This window comes from Mirounga angustirostris, unplaced genomic scaffold, assembly GCF_029215605.1.
Source record: "Mirounga angustirostris isolate CCGP_5_RB_7025 unplaced genomic scaffold, mMirAng1.0.hap1 SCAF_13, whole genome shotgun sequence".
Classification (NCBI taxonomy): domain Eukaryota; kingdom Metazoa; phylum Chordata; class Mammalia; order Carnivora; family Phocidae; genus Mirounga; species Mirounga angustirostris.
Window position 1 is genome coordinate 96396204 of NW_026991721.1, and position 15904 is coordinate 96412107.

At 39.3% G+C, this 15904-nt stretch overlaps 1 protein-coding gene across 7 annotated transcripts in view; it reads right to left on the reverse strand.

Annotated features, from left to right (window-relative positions):
- RNF214 (ring finger protein 214) overlaps window positions 1-15904 on the reverse strand; it is a 50352-nt gene that overhangs the window by 8100 nt on the left and 26348 nt on the right. For 4 of the 7 annotated variants that reach the window (XM_064577394.1, XM_064577398.1, XM_064577396.1 and 1 more), the window contains 8 exons: window positions 3546-3642; window positions 3252-3340; window positions 2593-2683; window positions 2293-2391; window positions 1674-2050; window positions 1402-1534; window positions 1101-1205; window positions 618-816 (listed from right to left, as the gene is read on the reverse strand). In XM_064577394.1, the coding sequence (XP_064433464.1) occupies window positions 618-816; window positions 1101-1205; window positions 1402-1534; window positions 1674-2050; window positions 2293-2391; window positions 2593-2683; window positions 3252-3340; window positions 3546-3642 (1190 nt within the window). The remainder of the gene's footprint in view (window positions 1-617; window positions 817-1100; window positions 1206-1401; window positions 1535-1673; window positions 2051-2292; window positions 2392-2592; window positions 2684-3251; window positions 3341-3545; window positions 3643-15904) is intronic. The other 3 variants (XM_064577399.1, XM_064577397.1, XM_064577395.1) reach the window with 1 other exon arrangement.

Consider the following 15904-nt stretch of genomic DNA (forward strand, 5'->3'; position numbering starts at 1 on the left):
AGAGCAGGGGAACCTGTTCTTCTTACAGGGAACATTAACAATCAGCTAAGAATGGTGTGAAGCTGCTCTGTGTTGGATATCTGGGGTGGCCTTCCCCTTCTCATGATCTGTTTAGGCTGAGATGCACTCCCAACTCCAAATACCCACCACCCTCAAATCTTATTCAGGATTTTTCCTAAGAACTTAGATGTAAATCCAGTTTCTACCTTTTGAAAAATGAAAATGAACAAAACAAAATAGCAAAGAAGGAATCATCCCTGCTGCTGAAAGACTTAACTCTGTCTGGTAACATAATCCAAGATAGGAATAACCTGTCAGTTTGTGAAGATAATCCTTAACAGGCAGACCTCCAAGCTATTCTGTTAATGGATTTACTAATCTCATCTTCATGTTCCCTATTCCGTTCTTCTTGTCTAAGCAAAGTCTCCTGACAATGCTATATTCGAAACAATGGTTAGATATGTATGTCTTATTGTCAGTGTTCCAAGAAAGTGACCTATCAGTGCTCCAGGATGTACTGCTGATCCAGTCCCCTAAAGAGAACGGGGTAAAAGGAAGCTAGGAGATCCTAGCTGCCAGCATTCTGAAATCTGCTGATTGTTTAAGCCACAACTTACTGAAAACCTCACGTTGAGATATTAATGATGAGTTGATACACAGCAACACGTTCCAGAAAAATTCCGAAAACAGAGTGGAAAGAAGAAGGTCCGTAGCACCCACCTCCTTGTGTAGCACATGGGTGCACGCCATTGGATGCAGCTCACTGGGCTGGACAAGCTTCTGGCACATTAGACACAGCTTACAGGTGGCTGGAGCCTGCAGGACAGAGGAGGGATGGCCAAAGAGTAAGGAACCTCTGGGTCTCCTCGCCTCTTGTGCCCATGATGCCATCTCCTATTTCCATGTCGCAAAAGGTTTTACACCAAAAGAAAGTTCAAATACAGATTCTTGCCAGAAGTACCTGCATTTTCTCAGCTGGGGCTGCGAACAACCCAGCTGACGAGAGGGTAGTTTTTCTTCCGGCACTGCATCTGTAAACCTGTTCCCTCCTCACCCCCCAGCTTCTCCACAACCCAGTTTTCAAAGAAAAAGAGCCTTACATGTGAAGACCTTCCAGGATACGAAACTTGGGCAGAAGGCAAGAACATTGGGGTACTGATTTGGGTCAGCGGAGCAGGGAACAAGGCCCGGATCCGACCGAGGGGCTGTGGGCAGAAACAATGTCAGAGTAAGGAGAGAAAGTCTGAGCGACAGAGCAGATAACAAAAATAAATCATTTCTTTCCCAGTGCAGCAAAGGAAGAAAGCAGGCTAGAGACCTCTGGCTGCAGTGCTATGGGCCGCCCCCAGTGCCTCTGAAACCTGCCTCTTCCCCAACAGCTGAGCAGGTCTGAGCTCTCACCTGGGTACTGGCTGCCACCCGCTCGTGTTCGGCCAGGCGGGCCGCTACCAACTGCATCAGTTCCTCCATGGTCAGGCCTGCCATGGTGGTCCGTGCGGTCTTGATTTGCTGAAGAATGTTGGTCATCTGGGCCCTAAGCAGCCACATGTTGAGGGAGAGAGATTCTATGCCGTCCTTGTGAGAGATCTCCAGGAAACTTCCCCTATTTTGACCCACAGATATTTCTCCGACACGTTTTTTTTGCTTTTAAATTAGTCCTGAAAGATACTTACTTATTGCATTGTGGGAAGCGAGTCAGTAGCTTCTCCAGGATCTTCTCCAGTTTGTCTACTGGTTGGGGCCGGGGAGTTTCAGCAGAAGCCTTAACACCGCCCAAGCCTGGGGGAGGCGGGATGGAGGCAGCAGGGGGCATGTGTGGACCGTGGGGGCCAACGAGGGAACCCAAGCCAGGGCTGTTTCTCCCATGGGAGCCAGGAAGGGGCGGGGAAGGCTGGCTGGGCTGGGAAAGGGCAGGGTTTAGGATTGGGAAAGACAAGGAGCGGGGATCTGCGCTGGGCATAACCATGGGCACTGTGACCTGCCCAATGGAGAAGGGCATCCGAGGAGGCAGAGAGGGATTTGGCTGAAACACCTGAAGCATGAAGTCTGTCTGTAGAGCGAGAGAGGTGGAGGACAAGAGAGAAAGGAAGAAAATGAAAGTTTACGAATCTGGAGCGGAAATCAGTGAGCAATTCTTATGCCAAATAAGATCAACAATAATAATGGCCAATAATAATGTTATAATAAATAATACCAGGAGTAAAACCAATCTCTTCATAAAAGGAGCAAGCAGAAGACTCTGGCCGTGCCACCAGCACAGAAAGGGAGACTCCCCCACTCCATCCCTCTCACCTCTGATGGGGGTGGAGGCAAAGTAGGAGTAGGGATTTGAGGAAGGCTGCTCAGCTTGGCTCCGTTCCTCACCAACTGGATATGACTGTTAAACTGGTCCTAGAAAAGAGAGAAAGGAGCAGATCATCCTCTCTGCTGAGCTGAGTAAGCCTCTTGAGAAAGAGAGCACCTTCCAGTATCAGGAGAGCAAAGGCAGGGGTGGAGCAGCCCCTCAGTGCCGATGTACAAGGTCCCTCTGGTCACCACAGGTTTAAGCACAGCCTGAACCCTGACTCAAAGATCACACAGTACAACACTTACCCGAACATTCTTTTTCATCATCCGAACTCCATTCAGCCTTGTTTCCCACTCCTGTTTGGAACGAACTGTCTCTAGTGTTGGGGGGGTTGACCTTTCAAGAAATCAACAGGAATTCAGAGAATTAGAGCAAGGCCAGCTCCTGACTCTCTGAGATAGCAGGACAGTGGCTGGTCAGCGGTCCTGGTGAGAAAAGGTCAGACCAGGTATAGGAGGAGGCCGGGGTCTGTGTGCTTCACTCTCACTCTGGCATCTTTTAAACCAATTATTAGAGAAAGAGGAGCAACCACAGAAAGAGGGCTTTTGTCCGCCTGGAAATGTCACAGGGGTCCTCCAGATTCCACGGCAGAAAGAGGAGAAATGACTCTATGAGAAACAAATCTCCAAAGATATTTGTTATGCTTTGACACCATAAGAGATATTGTTTATCCAGTTGGAACCAATACAATAAAAAATACAAAACTATAAAATATGGGAAGAGAAATGACTGAACAATGGCTACTGTGCAGACAGAGGTGGCCCTGAAATTCCTGAGAAGACAGAGTAAGTGCCAGACTAGTGGGCCTCGGGTTTCAAAAAACTAACGAAACCAAACCAAAAAAATCACCAAGAAAACACAAAACTGCAGGACCATTAAAACTCTAGGATGGGAGGGTACTTACTTGAGGTAAGTAAGGTGCAGTTCTGCCTCTTTTTCTGCTTCTTCTAGTTTCAATACCAGCAACTCTTTCCGACTCTCTAGTGATAAGATCTAAGGAAACCACACACACACACACACACACACACACACTTTATTAATTTTACATACATGAAGCTTCCCCCAGCTAGTTAAAACAAATGCTTAGTGGCTATAAAGTACAATACTTGTATGGCTTAGTGGTATAACACTATACCCAAAGAGTGTTATACTATCTGGAAGCCCCAAATCAAGGCTTTCCACACAGAGCTCTTCTCACCTCTGCCTTCCAGGCCCGTTCTGTCTCTTCCATAATGTTCCGATTTATTTCACCATCCTGATTCTTGAGTCTATCCAGTTCCATTTCCCACACTTCTCTGTAAGGTCAGAAACCAAGAACAAGAGTAAGGGGACAAAGACAAGATCACTAAGGGACATCAAGGCAAAAGTAAAACCTGAAATTGATCTAGCAGATATGTTACAGGAAGTTTTACTCTAAGTATTAATATAGATCTAGATGAAGAATGTTTAAAGTAGTCTGTAACTGCAAAAAGGCCTTATATTTGAAAGTAAAAATATGGGGTGCCTGGATGGCTCAGTTGGTTGAGGGTCTGCCTTTGGCTCAGGTCATGGTCCTGGGGTCCCAGGATTGAGCCCCACTTGGTCAAGCTCCCTGCTCAGCAGGGAGTCTGTTTCTCCCTCTCCCTCTGCAGCTCTCCCTGCTTGTGCTCGCTCACTCGCTCTCTCAAATAAATCTTAAAAAGAAAAAAGGTAAAAATGTTCACTTCTCCATTTGCTAAGATAAGGTTTCCCAGAGCAGGAAAGAGTGTACTTAGGACCAAAACCCACTGACAGCAGACTGTTCTATGTTTAGGGAAGGCTCAGAATCATTATGGTATTCCTCTTATATCCCCATTTGTCCTTTAGTATAGGTATGAAGAATGCAGGACCAAACACAGAGATCCATTTAATACTCAGGTCTAATGCAGTAAGCCCTGATTCATTCCTCAGCACACAGACACTGGCTTACTGATTTTCATGTTTTCTTAGCCATAGTAAACATTCTTCTGAAGAAAAAACTGTTCTCTTCACACCTCAGGAATTCACCTTTCCATCAGCATCCTCCCTTCTCACGCCACCCTCCCCGCCCCATCCTTACAATGTAACATACACAGTCAGGGTCAGGGTGACCAACCGCCTGGTGTGTCTGTTCCCAGGGGTCTTGCAGAATGTGGGACAGTCAAACACCCTACTCAGGACTAAAGAACAGAGCCAGCAAGAGGAGCTCGTTACATGGCACTGGATTGCAGTCAAGTTTTATGGCTGGAAAGCAAAGGATCACCCAGATCAGTGGAAAGAATATGAAAATGTTGAAATGTTTTCACTGAATTTTAAGAAGTCGAAAAGAAGAAGAAAAGGTTGGGAAGAGTTGTATCTTAAGAAAAATGGTTCCCACTTTTCTTCAGTAAAATAAACAACTTCAGTCCTCTTCTGTTTTTCAGTGGTAGCCTTACATAGATGAAAGGGAGCGATCCACTTAAGTCTGTGTTTGAGGCACTCACGTATCCCTGCTCCCTCTTTCATAGATAAAGTAACACACACACATTCATTCACTGATTCATTACCATGAGTCTGCCCTTCTACTGACAAGGTTTATTCATATAATAGAAATGATCAGGTGGGCATTTTCTTTCTTAACCGCTATGTGTTGTCCCTCCCAAACTAACCTCCTGTCAAAAGAGTGATGGGTATTAAAGAGGGCACGTTCTGCATGGAGCACTGGGTGTTATACGCAAACAATGAATCATGGAACACTACCTCAAAAACTAACGATGTAATGTATGGTGATTAACATAATAATTTTAAAAAAAGAATTCTCTAATAATTCTTTAGACAAAGGTTTATAGGTAACTGTGTTTTCCTGCTATGACACATATTCCTCAAGTTAAAAACCACATGAGAAGTCAGAATTCTCTTACCATCAGAACATGTGAAATATGCTGTGGGGTCAATCAGTGATCCATTTAGCTTACTAGTCACTCCTCAACAATGGGATAATTGTAGAAAAACATGACAGTTGCCTTCTGTGATTGATGTTATTCTTGAAGATTATAGATGGTCACTGAGTATCTCTAACTTTCATTAAATACATTTGTCAACTATAGATATATATTTCTATAAAAAAAATCCTTCTACCATGTCCATGGGGTCATTCCACATATTCACACACATTAATCTTCTCCTTTGGGCACTGGCCACATCCACCCTGGGATCCAACAACACAAAAGGAACTACTAGGAAGCACAACAAAAATAAAGAATTCTTAAACAATAAAAAATGCTCAGCTTTACCATATGTTAACTAGCCTATAACATATGCATCAGACCTGCAACCCACTCTAGAAAAATAATCAGCTCCCCATGGTAGATGGTCAAAAAAAATTCTTGATAGAAGAGAAACCAGTGAGTCTATTTAAACTTTTTAAATGCCCGGTCTAATTTCTTCCAAGTCCCAGACTTCTGTTATTTTGCATAGCTAGTTTAGGGAATCAATGGTTCAAATAAGTAAATCCTAGCAGACTGTGTAAGTCTGACTTGTAGTTCCCAATTTTTGCATACTTTTTAAAATTTAATTTTGTTTTGGATCATGTAAATAATATAAATTATAAAAAGTTTAGAAAATACAAAACAGAAAGAGTCTCATATAGAGGTTCCAACTTATTAGCTGTATGACCCTAGACAAGTTACTTAATTGTTCTAGGATTCTTCATCTGAAAAATGAGTACTACCTACATCATGGGACTGATGGAAGAATTTACTGAGAAAACACCCATGAAGAATTTAATATGGGACCTATTAATGTAGGAAGTATTCAACAAATATTATTTTTAAAGTATTTTTTAAATTTAGGGGAACTGTCCAACAAATGTTATTTTTAAAGTTTTTTTTTTTTAATTTAACTTCTCACAATTGTAATACAAAGAATCACTATTATACTTTTTTTCCAGTTTTTTTTTTTTTTAAGATTTTATTTATTTATTTGAGAGAGAGAGAATGAGAGAGAGAGAGCACATGAGAGGGGGGAGGGTCAGAGGGAGAAGCAGGCTCCCTGCCGAGCAGGGAGCCGATGCGGGACTCGATCCCGGGACTCCAGGATCATGACCCGAGCCGAAGGCAGTCGCTCAACCAACTGAGGCACCCAGGCGCCCCTCCAGTCTTTTAAAATAAATATTTGCATACTGATGAATGTATATAGCACATATAAATCCATTATGTGTGCCTTCAAATAGAAACTGTGATCTTTCTCTTACTTTTTCAATTGTATTTTTCCATAGCAGTAAGTATTCTTCAAAAATTTGATTTTTAAATAACCATCCATTGTACACATACACTAGTATCTATTTGGCTATTAGGTTATTTTCAATTTGACAATTATAACTAATACAACTAATTGACAAATGTAACTAATAATAAGCATCTGTGCATGTGTACTAACACAGATTAACAATAAAAGTAATGTATCTAGATTTAAGAGGAAGCTACTCACAGTAGTTAAGAGCATGGCCTCTGGAGCCAAACTAAGCTCTGAGTTCAAATCTAGACCCCATTACTATCTACATGACCTCTGGCAAGTTACTTAACCTTTCTGTGCCTCATTTTCCTAATATAAAATGGGGATAACAAAAGAGTCTACCTTCCAAAGAGCTGTTATGCATATTAAATGAGTTAATGTATGTAAAACACACAGAATAGTCTCTGGCATATAGGAAGAACTTAGTAAATGTTAGTTCTCTCATTTGGACAGTAGAACATCTTCCTTCAGAGAAACTAAATTTATGTATATGAATTTTCCACAAGGCGTGGTGGAATTCAGATGATTTTAATGGACAGAAGCTGGTAAGTTTCTGGTGAAACACTCTCCACGGTCAGAGACAAAGCTAAAAATTAAAATGTTTGTGTCCTCAGCCCAAATACCCTCCTTTCAGAATATATTATACTCTAGGCAAGGCAAAAGGAAACAAAACAGAAACTGTTGAGTAAGTTAATATATAGGAGTAGAGGTTATAAAATCCTTTACTCCAAAACTAACACTGATACAAACCAATATAGAATGCATGACATCAGACATAAGCAGAAAACTTTACCCCAGGGTGGATTTGCAAATTTATTGTTTATGAGGCTGGAATTCTTCCTTGATTCAATTTAATTCAACAACATCTACTGAGCAGCATAGTGTGCTAGGCACTGTGCTAAAACCTAGGGATATAAAGATGCCCAGGTCCTGCCCCAAGAAACTCACAGTCTAATAGTTTGCCAGGTAAATGACGGGAACAAGGAAACTCTGGGCAGAATAGACAGCATGGGCAAAGGCCAAAGAGTAAGAGAGCACTCAGCTGAGGGAGGTCCAGAAAGTTGCAGGCAGTGGACACACGAGTCTAAGGCTCAGGGATATAGTCTGGGCTGGGGATACAGACGAGTGTCACAACCATAAAGACAGCAGTGGAGCCCTAAGTATGGAAGAAGTCACCTAGAACAGCAGTTTGCAAAACACAGTCCACAGTCCCCAAAACCCTTAGAGGCCCTGGTCTATGAAGCAAAAACTAATTTCATAATGACACTAAAGTTACTTGCCTCTGTCACTCCCATCCTCTTGCAAATTTACAATGGATTTTCCTGAGGCTACCATGACACATGATGGTATTGTCACTGATGGCTAATGGAATATATGCTTCTGTATTCTCATGTTTTCTAGCACGTTCTAAAGTAGTAGGTTTAGGGCATAATTTAAGCTCTCAATTTTTTTTCCTTCTCAGAACCTCTGTTGTGCTTTTACTAGCTATCTTCAGTTATACTTGCTATAATCTCTATAATCTCATCATTGTCTAATAAATAATCACCGTAATTTTTAAGTTCTCCAGGCATCTGGGCAGAAACAAGTACTTTCTGTTAATTTGTTTTTGTAATATTTCTTTTTAATTTTTGAAAATTTTCTCTGTTTTTAAGTTAAATCTAAAATGTATTACTTTAAGGGTGCCTAGGTGGCTCAGTCAGTTAAGCATCTGCCTTCGGTCATGATCTCAGCGTCCTGGGATCGAGCCCCATGTCAGGCTCCCTGCTGAGCAGGGAGTCTGCTTCTCCCTCTCCCTCTGCTGCTCCCCCCACTCATGCTCACTCTGTCTCTCTTAAATAAATAAATAAATAAATAAATAAATAAATAAATAAATAAATAAAATCTTAAAAAAAATAAAACGTATTACTTTAGAATTTAACATTTTTTTTCTAAAATACAAGAAAACTTATTTGTATTTTCCTCTTACATTGAAAAATGAATCATTGGCTCAAAAAAGGGAGAGTAGAAGACTCACTTTCTCAACCCATAGCTGCAATGTATACATCTAAAAGATCCTAAAAAAGATGCAGGGGCCTACAGTTTTGTGACTCATGGAAAGAAAGAATCTACTCCAAAGAAACTGGGCAAAATTATAAATAAGAAACCAAAGTATGACAAAAGCCAGCTTTCCCTTGACTTTATAGATGTTCATAATTTACTTTACTGTATCTTAAGCCACAGAACATTTTCTAATTATATTGTGCCAGTTAAGTTATAGTGACATTTTGAGATCAATCATTCAGAATTTAAAGAAAAAAGAACTATTTTAAATGCAGATGTGATGAAGTCTTTAAAATTCATAAAAATCGTTAAAGCCTTTCAAACCAGAAATGAAGAAGCCACTGAAGCATCTTACCCAGGGAAATTACTGTACTGCATTAACCGGAGAAGCACAAACTTGTCCAGCTGACATTGCTACATGCCTGCTGGACGAAAAGTCAGTAAAATAAATCACAGCAATGTCACTTTTTAACGACACAGTAACTCATCAAATTAAAGATTTTGCTAGGAACTTGAAGTGAGAGTTAAGATCTCATCTGCAGAACTGTAATTTCACTTCACAAACAGACAAATCTACAACTGCAATTAGACTGGCTATTTTGGTTTTATTCATCTAGTACTAGCACCAACTAAGCATCAGAGATAATACTGTCTGTGAATTCCTGGCAACAAACACAAGTGATGCTCCCATAATCTAAGCTGAATGACCTTTTATTGTCATGGTTTAAGCTTTAGTTAAGGATGTTATGAAGAAGCCACAAAAGTAATAATTTTATTAAATCCCGACCTCTAACTACACATTTTCAAAATATTCTGTTTGATAAAATGCTACATGCCCAAGTATACGGTTGTCTCATGGAAAAGCACTTGTGAGACCATTTGAGTTGTGAGTTGAACTAGCCTCTTTTTTTCATGAAACACCATTTTTAGTTAAAAGAACAATTGAGAGACAAACTACGGTAATTTGAACTTGAGTATTTGGCAGTTAGGTTCTTGAAAATGAATGAAGTACTCTTGCTATTGCAAAGAAAACAACTGACAGTATTTATCACCCAAAACCAATTTTGAGCTTTCAAGCAAAAATTAGAATTTTGGAAAATCTATACAAGCCACCGAGAGCTTGAAGGATCCCCACTACTTAAAGACTCTTCTGATGAGGTCAACAGTGACATAAACAAACGAGATCCCTTAAATGCTATATAATAAAACCTGTCAACACTTAGGTCTGAGTAACTCTAAACCAGTATTTTCCAAATTATCAATGCACTGTGTTTGTTACCAAATCCACTGTGAAACCCATTTGGAACCGCAGAGTTGGCATAAAGATGATTTTTAAGCTGAAGACATCTGAGGTTCAACAGATGCAGAAAAAAGCCTTCTGGGAGCTTCCCTTATCTGCCTAAAAAGCAGCAACTTCTGGGAAATAAGGATGTCATAAATTCCTCTTCAGAGCAGATCTACTCCCAGGAGAGAGAATGTGAATAACAACTACCCTAAATCCCTTCTCCAGGGGAGTTTTATGGTTCTGAAAGAGAGAGAAAAACCACTCATACCTGTATAGACAAATATTATCACAAACTTTTTAATCTGTTTGTTCTCCTGAAAAGCCATTTATCTTTCCAAAAAGCCCCGTAAAGTGCCCTTTCTCCCCACCCTCCTAAGAAGTCATTTGCTTTCCCTTAAGTGCTTTTCTCCTTGCTCCTTCCACCTATTAACATGGCAGGTAAGCCCCAAATTCCAACCACCCTTCTGAGTTACTCATCACTGAACTCTCCCACATGCATACAAGGTGCAGAGAGAAACTGCTTTCCTGTTAATCTCCCTTTTGTCAGTTTAATTGCAGGCCTCAGACATTAAACCCAGTAGGGCAGAAGGAAAAGTTTGTCTTCCCTGATAGAACACAATTAAAAGATCCACTTAAAGTGTAACTTAAGCCAATTGACTCAACTAACCTTTAAGAAATTATAACCAGTCCAATTTTGGGGTACTATAAAAAAAGAATATCCACAATTATTTTAAAAAGGCTATTAGGGGTACCTGGGTGGCTCAGTCAGTTAAGCGTCTGACTTCGGGTTCAGGTCATGATTCTGGGGTCCTGGGTTCAAGCCCCGCATCGGGCTCCATGCTCAGCGAAGAGTCTGCTTCTCCCTCTCTCTCAGCCCTCCCCCCATCCCCCGGCTTGAGTGCAATCTCTCTCTTGCTCTCAAATAAATAAAAACTTCCAAGAAATTTTTTAAAATCTTTTTAAAAAACTCCTCACTTTTTCAACTACCTAATCTGTGTTATGACCAGATTTTCGTCACATACTTAAATCAAACCACATACCGCAATGGATTACATGTAGAAGTAGATAAGAGAATTAAGCTTCTTCCACTAAAAAGAGACTTACAAAAAGGTAAACAATGTCATTCTTCTAATTAAATTGATTTTTGTCTGGGTTGGGCAAAGAGTTCTTGGGACACAAAATCCATGAGCCACAAAAGAAAAAACTAGTAAATAGGAAAGCTGGACTTCACCAAACTTAAGGCACCGTTACAAAACGCAAAGGCAAGTCACAGACAGGGAGAAAACATCAGCAAAATGCAAATCTGATCAAAGAACTTGTATCAAGAACACTCAATAAGAAAACGACATGCTTTTTGTAAATGGGTAAATACTTGAATGAATACTTAACCAAAAAAAACGAAAAATGACAGATAAGGACATGAAAAGATGTGCAACATCAATAGTCATGAGGGAAATGCAAACTAAAACCACAATGAGATATTATTAAACACTTCTTTAAATGCCTAAAACTAAAAAGACTTGTAATGCCAAGTATTGGTGACGATATGGAGTAACTGGAATGCTTATACACTTGCTGGTGGGAATGCAAAATAGTAAAGCAACCTTGGAAAATGGTTTGGCAGTTCCATATAAAGTTAAGCAAATATATGGCCCAGCAATTCCACTCCTAAGCATTTACCCAAGAGAAAAGAAAACATGTCCACAGAAACACCTGAGCAGCTTTATTTATCATAGTTTAAAAATTGAAAAAAAAGGAAACAACCCAATTGTCCATCAACTAGTTAATACATAAACAAATTTGGTATAATTTTATAATGGAATACTACTCAGCAATAAAAAGGAATAAACTATTGATACATGCAACAACATGGATGAATCACAAAAGCTTTATCCTAAATAAGAAACAGACCAAAAGGCTATATATATTGTATGATTCTATTTACATGAAGTCCTAGAAAAGGCAAAACTATAGTGAGAGAAAGTAGATCAGTGGTTGCCAGTGGCTCAGGGGAGGGGAGGCAATGGACTCCAAAGAATCATGAAGGAACTTTTTGGGGTAGTGGAAATATTGTATATCATGATTCTGGTGGGGATTCCATGACTGTATACATCAATTAAAATGAGTGAATTTAAAATAAACAAACAAACAAATAAATAAAATGGGTGCATTTAATCATATAACCTCCATGAGTTTTATCATATAACCTCCATAAATTGCAGTTAAAAAGAAAAGAATCTGCAACCCCCACCCCCAAGCCACTGCCCCGTTCCCCTTCCTATAGTCACCATTTCTGTATCTCAGACATCTCGTTGTCATTACACCTCCTCTCTCTGTAAGAGTCAACAAATCTTATCAATCCTACCTCAGAATACCCCCCCTTTCCATTCCTTTGCCAATTAAATCAGGCCTTCATTTTGTCTGGCTGAAACTGTCTTCCTGACACCAGCTGATCTATACTTTAGCCTATCTAACCTAATGTGGGCAGAATTATCCTACAAATTAAATCTGCAGAGGTTCCACTTCTAGTAAGGACAGAGTTGCTCCTAACAGACCAACATCTTACAGGTCAAAAACTATAAATTCTAAACAAAATGTAAAAGAGCACCTATCTGAAGGCATTAAACAGCAAACAAGAACCAGGCATAAACTGGAGGCAATCTGACAACTGGAAGAAGTGGGTATCACTGTCGTTTCCTCTTTTTTACAGTTATTTGCCTAAGGGCAAACCCTAGCCAACTGTGCTGATGGCTAAAACAGATAGAAACCTTGCAGGCTTACATGCTTGAAAACTAAAGGACAAAACTGCAAACTACCATAACAACTGGAAAATGAGTAGGAAACCCTAAAAAGAAAACAGTTACAGATGAGGAGCCCCCCATTCTGAATACAAACCTGCCCAAATATCTGGATGATCCCTGAACCACACATGCACAGAAGAGATTCTAAGGAATCCAGTTATAGCTAAACAAACTTAACAGAGACCACAGCTGCTGACCATCAAATAAGGGTATGATGTTTAAGCCCAATATGACAATTTTTTTTTTAAAAAAACCAAGACTTTTGGAGAAATAGAACAAAATCCAGAGTCTCTACGATATTCATAATAGTCAGGATTCAAGCATAAATTACCCATATACAAAGAAACAGGAAACATGATCCACAGTCAAGAGCAGGGGGTGGCAAACTATGGCCTGTGAGTCAAATTTAGGCTGCCACCTATTTTTATAAGTAACATTTTCTAGGGAACACAGTCATGCTCATTTTATTTACATATTGTTCATGGCTGCTTTCATTGTTACAACAACCGAGTTGAGTAGTTGCGGCAGAAACTTATGGTTTGCAAAGCCTGAATATTTACTATATGGCAATCAATCTCTTCCCTCTACCCTGAGCCACTGACAATCATTGATCTACTTTCTCTCACTAAATGTTTGTCTATCCTATAACTTCATGTAAATAGATAGTGTGTACCTTTCATGCTTGTTTCTTAGGATAATCCTTCTGATTCCACATCCTGGTCAACAAAAAAAGAAACTCAATGAACAAGAACTTCAAGGTCACCAAGATGCTGGAATCAGCAGGTAAGGATTTTAAAGCATCTACTTTAACTATGCAAAAGGACATAAAAAATATGTTCTCAAGGAGTGCACAAATAAGAATTTTCAGCAGAAACAGGAACTATAAAAGAGAAATAAATTGAAATGACAGAACTGAAAAGTATAATACTGGAATTACGAAATTCATTGCATGGGCTTAAGAGAATGGAAATGATACAAGAGAGAATAAGTGAACTTGAAGATACATCAAGAGAAGTTACCCAGTATGAGGAACAGTATAAAAAAGATAGTGAAGAAATGAACAGAGCCTCCATGAGCTATAGGACAATATCAAAGGGACTAACATGTGAAAGCAGAGTCCCAGAAAGAAAGGAGGAAATGGGACAGAAAAAATATATACAAATTATGTCAGAAAATTTCACACAATTTAATGAAAGACATAACTTTACAGATTAAAAACTCAGAAAACCCTAAACAGGAAAAAAATGAAGAAAATCACACCTGGGCTGATCAAAGTCACACTAATGAAAACTAAAGACAGAAAATCTTGAAAGAAGCCATAGGAGGGCACCTGGGTGGCTCAGTCGTTAAGCGTCTGCCTTCGGCTCAGGTCATGATCCCAGGGTCCTGGGATCGAGTCCCACATCGGGCTCCCTGCTCGGCGGGAAGCCTGCTTCTCCCCCTCCCACTCCCCCTGCTTGTGTTCCTGCTCTCGCTATCTCTCTCTGTCAAATAAATAAATAAAATCTTTAAAAAAATAAAAAAAGAAAGAAAGAAAGAAGCCATAGGAAAAAAATGACATAATACATAGAGGAAAACAATAATATGAATGGTCACTGACTTCTCACCAGGAAGAAGAGGAGCCAGTTTATATTAGAACAACTGCACAGAGATATTCACACAATGGACTACAACTCAGCATTAAAAAGGAATGAATGCCTGTATCTATTCAAGAATCAATAATTAATAACCTTCCAAAACAAAAAGCACCAGGCTCAGAGGGTTTATTGGTAAATACTACCAAACATTTAAGAAAAAAATTGAACCAGGGCACATGCTGGCTCAGTTGGTGGAGTATGTGACTCTTGATCTCAGGGTAGCGATCTCACTGGGGGGTAGAGATTACTTAAAAAAAAAAAAAAAAAACTTAAAAAAAAGAAAAAAGAAAAAAACTATACTAATTCTCTACAATTTCCTTCAAAAGACAGAAGCAGAGGAAATACTGCCTAGCTCATTCTATGAGGCCAACATTATCCTAATACCAAAACCAAACAAAGACATTAGAAGAAAAGAAAACCACACACCAGTATCTCTCATGAACATAAGATGCAAAAATCCTCAGGTGCCTGGGTGGCTAGGTCGTTAAGCGTCTGCCTTCGGCTCAGGTCATGATCCCAGGGTCCTGGGATTGAGCCCCGCGCATCAGGCTCCCTGCTCGGCGGGAAGCCTGCTTCTCCCTCTCCGACTCCCCCTGCTTGTGTTCCCTCTCTTGCTGTGTCTGTCAAATAAATAAAATCTTAAAAAAAAAAAAAAGATGCAAAAATCCTCAATAAAATATTAGCAAATCAAATCTAAAAAAATATAAAAAGAATTTAAACCATGACCAAGTGGAATTTATCCTAGGTATGCAAAGCTTGTTCAACACTCAAAAATTAATTAACATAATCCATCACATCAGAAGACTAAAAAAGAAAAATCACAGATCCTATCAAAAAAAGCACTTGATGAAATCCCCCTTTCATGATAAAAACTCTCAGTAAACTAGAAATAGAAGGGAATCTTCTCAACTTGATAAAGTCTATCTGTAAAAAACCTATAGCTAACATTATACTTAATGGTGAGAAACTTGAAGCTTTCCCTTTAAGATCAGGTATAAAGCAAGGATGTCCCTCTCACCACTCATCAATATCGTCTAGAAGAATGCAACAAGACAAGAAAAGGATACCAAAGGTATACAGATTAGAAAGGAAAACAAAAATATCTTTGCAGATGACATGATCATCTATATAGGAAATTGTTAAGAATCAAAAAACCCTCCTTGAACAAATAGATTAAAGTAAGGTTGAAGGATACAAGATTAATATACAAAAGTCAATTGCTTTTCTATATACTATCAATGAGCAAGTGGAATTTTAAATTAAAAACAGAGTATCATTTACATTAGCACCCCCCCAAAATGAAATACCTAGGTATAAATCCAACAAAATATATAAAAGATCTTTATGAGGAAAACTGTAAAACTCTGATGAACAAAATTTTAAAAAGAACTAAATAAATGGAGAGATATTTCATGTTCATGGATAGGGAAACTAACATTATCAAGATATCCATTCTTCTCAATTTGATCTATAGATTCAATGCAATCCCAATCCAAATCTCAGCAAGTTATTTTATGGATGTCAA